This window comes from Poecilia formosa, unplaced genomic scaffold, assembly GCF_000485575.1.
Source record: "Poecilia formosa unplaced genomic scaffold, Poecilia_formosa-5.1.2 Scaffold573, whole genome shotgun sequence".
Lineage (NCBI taxonomy): Eukaryota > Metazoa > Chordata > Actinopteri > Cyprinodontiformes > Poeciliidae > Poecilia > Poecilia formosa.
In genome coordinates this window covers 103,845-113,162 of record NW_006800512.1, presented here as the reverse complement: position 1 = coordinate 113,162, position 9,318 = coordinate 103,845, and the positions used below count along the sequence as shown (strand labels likewise).

Here is a 9,318-nt window from a genome sequence, read left to right as displayed (position 1 = left end):
ACAAATATGGGAAGTGTGGAAGCCTCTACTGTATCAAATTGACATAGGAATAACAGAGAGTTGGCCATTCTAAGATAAAAATCCAGCGCATACAGTGTTCATGTTTTGTTTTTTTTCATCCAGACGGCTTCCCGCGACCCCCCTGCAATGACACGGCGCCCCACAGTTTGGGAACCTCTGATCTAAAGTATCTAAGCGAGGTGCTCCTGTTCAGGGTTGCTAGATAAATATCCTCAAGTCTTATTCCATTTTTGGGTTGGAAGAACATGAGTCTAAAAAATAATCTAATAATGTTGATCCAAAGTATATAAAGTAGATAAACTAGATACTCCTATTTGGTAGATGAGTATAAGTAAGTATCCTCTGGTTTAATTCCTTTTCTGCGTTGGAAGAATAGGAGTCTAAAAAGTAGTTGCTAAGGTAGCTTTTCTGGATTCTAAGTTTGTTCTAATCCCTGTTCTGGGTGTAAGTGTAAGTAAGAAAGTATAAGTATCCTCTGGACTTCTGGGTTGCTAGATGAGTATAAGCAAGTATTCGCTGGACTTTCTAAGAATGCTCTAAATTTGTAAAAGTAATGAGTACTCCACAGTTTCTAAGTAATAAAAACTAAGTGTCCCTTTTCTGGAAGAATTTTTACTGGATTCTAAGTTTGTCCTAATTCTTTTTCTGGGTTGCAATAATGGGGGTCTCTCATTAATATAATATTGGTCTAAATAGTGAGTACTCTACATTTTCTAAATAAAATAAAATAAAAATAAAGTTAAAGGGCGACTAACCTAATTCCTTTTTTGGGTTAAAAGTGAGTACTCCACAGTTTCTAAATAATAAAAGGGGAATTAAATAAAAAGGAAAGGACACATTAGGGCACATAGCAAAATTTTGACAAAACAAAAGCATGAGTGAAAGCGGTGACATCACAGGGCCACAAAACCATGTTGCTCAGCCTTCCGGCAGAAGTCTGATAAGATGTTATCAAGGCATGATGTCCTTGGGAGCGCTCAGCATCACAGCTGCATGGATAACAAGAAGGGGTGAGATGGGAAGGAGTATTCCCATCTCACCCCTTGAACAACATATCTCCTTGAAGATATGCAGCTCTTCCAAGGCAACACGGGGAAAGCCAATTCAGAAGCAGAATGTCTTAGGTTGGGTAGATTATAAATTTCAATCTCCCCTAAAGTCTCTCCGATACATCTCAGTTCCCAGTTATCCAAATTAGTTTGGTCGTTCCACTGAACCAAAACTAGCAACTTCTCCAAGATTGATTCCAGTCCTCAGCTGGTCTCAGCAAGACTGGCATCCAACTTGTGTCTCTGTCCACACCAACAGTCTGAGTGTTCACTAGTTTGGCCAAGTCCGTCACAAATTTGTCAATAAGCCAGGAATCTGCAAGCTCCAAACAGCAGAAATCCTGTTATGAATAAATCTGAGGTGAATCCCGCTGGGTTAATAGCAACCCTGATAATAATGTCAGGGTTGCTATTAACCTCTCCTGTGCCCAGTTTTCTCGTCAAGAAAATTTGATCAATTGTATTGAGAGAGCAGATGGACCAGATCCATAATTGGTAGATTTGGAGGATGTGCAAAGAAAGGCTCCAAAAATAGAGAAAAAGACGGGACAAAAAGAGCAAGCAGGGCAGGAAGGGAACAGTGGAAAAATCTGCCTTCACCGAGAGCAACCTTTACCTGTAGCATTCTAAGTGTTTTACTCTATGCAAAATTGATGATATTGTGATTCTATGAATGTGTTTTATTGTATCGTTTGCATCAAAGGAAAATTTCCACCTTGATACACTAGTTTAATTTTATTTTTTCCTATATATGACTCTACCAACAAAAAATCTGAGTAATTGCAAGGCACAGTAAAAACAAAAATGTGAATTTTTGCTTGTATCTGCTTAACACCCCTGAATGTAGCAACCAGATTTGTTGTTCTGTGAACCTAATTCATTTATTTATTGACTTTTGCTCTATTAAGTTTATGTATACATTGTAGATGGTATTTTTCTTATAGATGATTGTGTTGCTTTACATGTCTCCTTATTTCTGTAATTCCTCCTGTAATTGATGGGGCACTATAGGTACTATTTATAATGTATAAAGGTCTTGCTTATGTCATTTAATTAAATGAAAAAAAAAATGAAAAAATAGTGTTAGAGAATTATCCTTTACAGTGCCAGTAATGCCAGAACTACTAGTAAAAAAGACTTTATGCTATTCTCATTTAGTGTTGTAGTTATGTTAGTTGAGTTACCACCCCCACGCCACCAGAGGCAGTAGTAGATCCAAAAAGATGCGATTAACCCTTTTACGCCAAAGTTCAAGTGTCTGCCTAAATAAACCTTCCTTATTTTAATTGTAAGTATTTTTTTAAATGTCCTGTGAGATGATATACTTACCCATGTATCTAACAACTGGAACTTTCAATATCCAGCAAGTTATTTTCGCAATATGCCGTCTATTAAACGAGTGCCCCCCGGCAGTGGCGCAACTACACATTATTCAGCTGGATGCGAAAACATAAATCGGGAAAAAAAATTGGGGGAAAAAAAAAAAAAAAGCCGGTGGAAACACTCTGAAAGCAAGCCGAATAAAGCCGAGCTGAGCCTGTGGGAAAAGGGGCACTAAATACACCGTGCTCATCAGGAGAGTGTCAGCTTTCCCCAGCTCTCGTCGTGATAGAGGCTTGGATCCCTGAAATCATAGGGTGTGTTCACACTGCAGCCTGAAATGACTCGATTCCAATTTTTTGTCTAATCGGATTTTTTTTTGGCCGGGCCGCTCACACTGCCACACAGATGTGACCTGTATGTGTTCTGCAGTCTGAACGGGCAAACGACCTGAAAGTGTCCCGCATGCGCAGTAGAGGGCGCAATAACGTCAGTGTTCTCAGTGTTCTACCAACTGCTATAAAAAAAAAGTGCTCATTGTTTGCGGAAGTAAACATGGAGGCCAACGGTGGAGCTTAGCTTTCATATTGGAAGTTGTCTGACCGGAGCAGCATATTGGCTTAATCCTCATAGAGTCCGTCATGGTGGTTGTTTTACTTCCCGCTTGCGTGTATCAGGGCGCAGAATAATGAGATTTGTTGAAAATCAGTGACGTTCAGCTCGAATTAATGCGACTTGAATGTTAGGTCACATTTGAATCGGATACGTATCGGATATGGGGTGTGTATCCGATACGGATACGGGGTACCCTACGGATACATAGGGTAAGGGTACGTAACCGCACGCTCCTTCATCCTGACATTCCTTCCCGGGGGGGGGGGAAGGGGAACACCGATTTATGTTTTCGCATCCACCTGAATAATGTGTAGTTGCGCCACTGGATCCATCATTTCTTATCCAGTTTGTTTCTGTTCATAAGAGACAGTTCCTCTCTGCACTCCACCAGAGAGATGTCCACTCACTAACAGACTGTCTTCAGGTTGTTGGGCTATTCGTGACGTTTGGCCGGAGACACCAACATGCTCCTCTACTGCATTAGACAGTCTTCAGTCTCTGAGTACTACAGCCAGTGTAGGTCTCTGGATCATAACAAACAAAAAACAGAACAATAAGGAATGGAGCTAAGGAATACATTTTTACTACAACTCTAACAACAAGCCTCCATTACAGAAATGTGGAGTTTCAGAAATATTAACATTTACATAATCATTTTTGGAGCTTGAATCTTCGAAGAATCCATGGAGGGACCAGGAGGGGGAGGTTAGGCTGAGACTGGAGATTCATCCGCAACCAGACTGGTTCTAATATATACAAAAAGGCAATAAAAGGATTAAAACATGCTGCAAAGCATATATAAGAAGACACGACAACGGGAATAATGCTCTCAACGTGAAAAAGCCTTTTACATTTTTTCAAAGGAAAAAAATCGACCAGAAAGGTTGATAAATCTGACCAATATGCATGTAAACGTTCAACATCACGAAAAAACATACTCCAGATTATTACGGATCTGTTCAAGTTAGCCAATAATTTCATTAAATGTTAACCGGCTCGATATTTTTCCAACATTTATACTCCGCTAACATTCGGCATGCTAAGCTGAATATGCTAACACCGAGCCGTGTGGCGAACATGACGTCTATCATACAGGTTGAGCTCAACTCAAAATAATAGTTATAAACCATCTCAGAAAAAAAGTAACTTACCAAGCGCAGTAAATAACTTAGACATGTGGAGAGTAAATAGTCCTGAAATGACTTGGCTTCTGTCGCTTCGCTTCGGTTGGAATCTGTGATTCTGGGGCGGAGGCAGTGAATGAACTCCTTCAGTTAGAGCCGCTGGTGGAGTTCAGAAGTCAAGAGTTATTGATTCTATTTTAACACCTCTAGATTTCATATGGAAACACCTTGTTTTAACATTGGATTTTAACTACTAATAATACACACCCCAGACTTGCATAAACAGAATGTGACTCTATTAGAGTAAAATTAACTCTGCTTTTGCACAAAGTCTACTAACACCAAACATTTAACACTTTTGAATTTGCTGTGTAGTTGGTGTTTGTACCCAGCTGTCATGACAGTTGATAGGTCAGTTGTTAGTGGTTGCTATGACGACATAAACAAGTCAGAATCTTGGAGCCAACTCTTTCCTCGCTCTATCCATCTTTTACACAATATAAATACATTGCTCAAGACAGAATAAGATGAGATATTCCTTTATTAATCCCGCAGTGGGGAAATTTGCGTTGTTACAGCAGTACAGAGGACAGAGCAGAACCAATATAAAAATCTCTATGCACAAAAAAAATACAAGTGAATATAGAAATACTGAAATGGCATGGTATGAAATATAAAAAATAAGTAAATTCCAGGTGTTTATGTTAAGGCAAGCAGGTAAGTGATATTACACTTAGATTAAAAGTAAATAAATAATAAATGAAATGGTATTTATTTACTTTATTTACTAATTTAGCAACTAAGAGTCGCTAAATGTATTAGTTATTTTTAAAATAAAAGTCACTAGAGGAGTATGAAAAATTGATAAACAGCGACAAAGTGAATGTCAACGAGTACTTCTTTCGTCCTGATCACACCCCCACCCAGCCCTCTGCTCATCCCCTCACTCAGCCTCGTCTCTGCCACGGGCAGGGTTTAGCTTTCAGAGATTAGTTAGAGTTTATGGCTGTTGATTTATTTTATTTTTTATCAGTTTTATGGGTTTTCTATTAATATCTATCTATCCATCTAGATTGTTCCTATTATAATATAGGATTGTCAGATATTTCTCTATCTAGACAGATGCATTGCCACACAGGTACACCCACTAGAAGGAATCAAACGCACCCAGTACAACACTTGTATTCTATTGACTGAAAGGTTGCTGGGCGATGATACTTTTCTGCTCCAAGCGTGAGCAGAAAATGTTTTGCAAGCGGAGATTTGATCCAAGCAGAGACAAGTTTTGAAAGCAAGGAGAAAAGATTGAGAAAGCACAGTGAATATTTGAAAGAGAGTGGAAGTTTGGAGTACAAGCATTGAATGTTTTGAGAGCAAAAGACATAATACTGCTTTCTGACTCAAAATGTGTGCTCTCAAATTATGGCAGAAAAATTCCCCCACACAATTTGCACATTCATAGAATAGAGATGCTTTCTGTCCTTAAAGGTGCATTCACAAAGTGAGCGGCTCAACTGAAGGATGACTGCAGTTGCATCGGTATCCCACGGCTCCTTCTTTAAGTTTTGCTCAGAGCTTCAGGATGATCAGTCTGGATTAATCTAAACAATAATAAACCATCATTTCCCAGCAGATCAATATGGTCTCTGAACAATCACTCCCTCTGAATCTTCTATTGGCGGTGTTCTCCATCATTTCATGCGCTTCGGTACACAGACTGATGCATTACATTTTTATCTGACAAAAACTAAGGAAATTTACTATTTACACTCGAGTGAGGTTTTCATGTTCTTTTTTTATTTTGTGTTATGTAATTGAGGATAAATGTTGTTTATCTTTGTTGTGGCTGCCACACATTTTCACAGCAGGTAAAAAGTAGAAACTTTCACACTACATTAATTTTTATAGACATCAACTTGTGCCTAAAATATGGCACCACGCATTTTTTTCAAGGTGTGCAAATTATTCAAGATTGACTTCTGGATTGGTTAGACTTTATTAAAATACAGCTCACATGACCAAAGAAAATGGCAGAGAATAAAGGTGCTGGAAGGTGACCAGTGCATGAACTAAAATACATTTTCAAACTTGATTTTAGACAGAATATGATGAACTAGTTCATGATAAACTTTTTTCAGAATACTTGGTTTGTGATCTATGAACAAAATTAATTTTTTAACCTGATTGTTTTGAATGTAGAACTAGTTCTTGCTAAGGTTAAGGATGTTCTGACACAGCCCTNAAACATTTAACACTTTTGAATTTGCTGTGTAGTTGGTGTTTGTACCCAGCTGTCATGACAGTTGATAGGTCAGTTGTTAGTGGTTGCTATGACGACATAAACAAGTCAGAATCTTGGAGCCAACTCTTTCCTCGCTCTATCCATCTTTTACACAATATAAATACATTGCTCAAGACAGAATAAGATGAGATATTCCTTTATTAATCCCGCAGTGGGGAAATTTGCGTTGTTACAGCAGTACAGAGGACAGAGCAGAACCAATATAAAAATCTCTATGCACAAAAAAAATACAAGTGAATATAGAAATACTGAAATGGCATGGTATGAAATATAAAAAATAAGTAAATTCCAGGTGTTTATGTTAAGGCAAGCAGGTAAGTGATATTACACTTAGATTAAAAGTAAATAAATAATAAATGAAATGGTATTTATTTACTTTATTTACTAATTTAGCAACTAAGAGTCGCTAAATGTATTAGTTATTTTTAAAATAAAAGTCACTAGAGGAGTATGAAAAATTGATAAACAGCGACAAAGTGAATGTCAACGAGTACTTCTTTCGTCCTGATCACACCCCCACCCATCCCTCTGCTCATCCCCTCACTCAGCCTCGTCTCTGCCACTGGCAGGGTTTAGCTTTCAGAGGTTAGTTAGAGTTTATGGCTGTTGATTTATTTTATTTTTTATCAGTTTTATGGGTTTTCTATTAATATCTATCTATCCATCTAGATTGTTCCTATTATAATATAGGATTGTCAGATATTTCTCTATCTAGACAGATGCATTGCCACACAGGTACACCCACTAGAAGGAATCAAACGCACCCAGTACAACACTTGTATTCTATTGACTGAAAGGTTGCTGGGCGATGATACTTTTCTGCTCCAAGCGTGAGCAGAAAATGTTTTGCAAGCGGAGATTTGATCCAAGCAGAGACAAGTTTTGAAAGCAAGGAGAAAAGATTGAGAAAGCACAGTGAATATTTGAAAGAGAGTGGAAGTTTGGAGTACAAGCATTGAATGTTTTGAGAGCAAAAGACTGCTTTCTGACTCAAAATGTGTGCTCTCAAATTATGGCAGAAAAATTCCCCCACACAATTTGCACATTCATAGAATAGAGATGCCTTTTGTCCTTAAAGGTGCATTCACAAAGTGAGCGGCTCAACTGAAGGATGACTGCAGTTGCACCGGTATCCCACGGCTCCTTCTTTAAGTTTTGCTCAGATCTTCAGGATGATCAGTCTGGATTAATCTAAACGATAATAAACCATCATCATTTCCCAGCAGATCAATATGGTCTCTGAACAATTTCTCCCTCCTATTGGCGATGTTCTCCATCAGATCCAAAACGCTCCACAATTACGCAGCTCATCTTTTGCACTGCTACTTATATAAGTGTGATTGTCGTCTACACACCTTGATCACCTTAAAAATAATCAAACCTGAGCTTTTTGGAATTAATCTGCTGACCCAACTCCGCTTTTTCTTTTTCAGTGGGAATGAAAATTACCCCACAGATGCATTTCATGCGCTTCGGCACACAGACTGATGCATTACATTTTTATCTGACAAAAACTAAGGAAATTTACTATTTACACTCGAGTGAGGTTTTCATGTTCTTTTTTTATTTTGTGTTATGTAATTGAGGATAAATGTTGTTTATCTTTGTTGTGGCTGCCACACATTTTCACAGCAGGTAAAAAGTAGAAACTTTCACACTACATTAATTTTTATAGACATCAACTTGTGCCTAAAATATGGCACCACGCATTTTTTTCAAGGTGTGCAAATTATTCAAGATTGACTTCTGGATTGGTTAGACTTTATTAAAATACAGCTCACATGACCAAAGAAAATGGCAGAGAATAAAGGTGCTGGAAGGTGACCAGTGCATGAACTAAAATACATTTTCAAACTTGATTTTAGACAGAATATGATGAACTAGTTCATGATAAACTTTTTTCAGAATACTTGGTTTGTGATCTATGAACAAAATTAATTTTTTAACCTGATTGTTTTGAATGTAGAACTAGTTCTTGCTAAGGTTAAGGATGTTCTGACACAGCCCTGCTGTGAACTAGACAAAAATTCTTGACCTACCAAGAAAATATGTATGTCAAGCATTGACGTACAAAATTTTTTAAAAGTTGATTTGACTTTGTTACAGAACCTTATTGATATATTTTTAATTTTCAGGAGCTAAAGAACGTGCAGAGATCTACGAAGCCTTTGAGAACATTTATCCCATCCTGAAGGGCTTTAGAAAGCAGTGACAGCATTTTTGTTCTTGTGTGATTAAAATGATGTGTGTTTAATGGTATGTGGATATGTTAAATTCAGTGTTACACCATTTCTTTTGTTGGAAAAACAGGTAAATTTGTTTTAGAGCTTGTTGATTTCCCTCAAACAAAATAATTTTTTTTAAAAATGCTGACCTACATTATTTTTGAGGGCGGGCTGAAGGGGACTAGAAACAGGCAATTGAAACATTTGAGTTTGATTTCAGTTTTCCCTGTGTAACCTGTCAGTGTCCTTTGGCAAGACACTGAAGTCCAAGTTGCCTATGTGTACAGTATTCTTACTGCTTCACCTTCCCCACATTTTATTTTATTCAAAATTATACACACAAATACATCATTATGACAATGTGGAAGTAAGTTGAGTGTTTTGCAACTTTATTCAAAATAGGAAACCCTCTTTATGCTAAAATCATTTTGTTGTGGTACTCAAAACCATGAATTGCCATGGTTTGAGATTTAGGAAAGTATAGACTAGCTATTACAATGGGCTCTTTGCACCTAAGGCGTTGACGTCACATCTCCAGGATCTAATGCGGCTCACTTTTTTCCGCTTTGAGTTACCATGACTGGTAGAAAAGACCAAGTCGTATTTCAGATGCAAAAAAAAAACCCAATACTATTAACATTGTTGTCTTCCTAATATAATGG

The 9,318-nt window shown here is 37.7% G+C and overlaps 1 protein-coding gene across 2 annotated transcripts in view; it reads left to right on the top strand.

Annotated features, from left to right (window-relative positions):
* LOC103129732 (TATA box-binding protein-like protein 2) overlaps positions 1 to 8,690 on the top strand; it is an 81,936-nt gene extending 73,246 nt beyond the window's left edge. The window contains exon 8 of one of the 2 annotated variants that reach the window (XM_007540912.2): positions 8,567 to 8,690. In XM_007540912.2, coding sequence (XP_007540974.1) covers positions 8,567 to 8,643 — 77 coding nt within the window. In that variant the 3' untranslated portion in view covers positions 8,644 to 8,690. The remainder of the gene's footprint in view (positions 1 to 8,566) is intronic. The other variant, XM_007540913.2, reaches the window with a different exon arrangement.
* Positions 8,691 to 9,318: the final 628 nt, after the last annotated feature.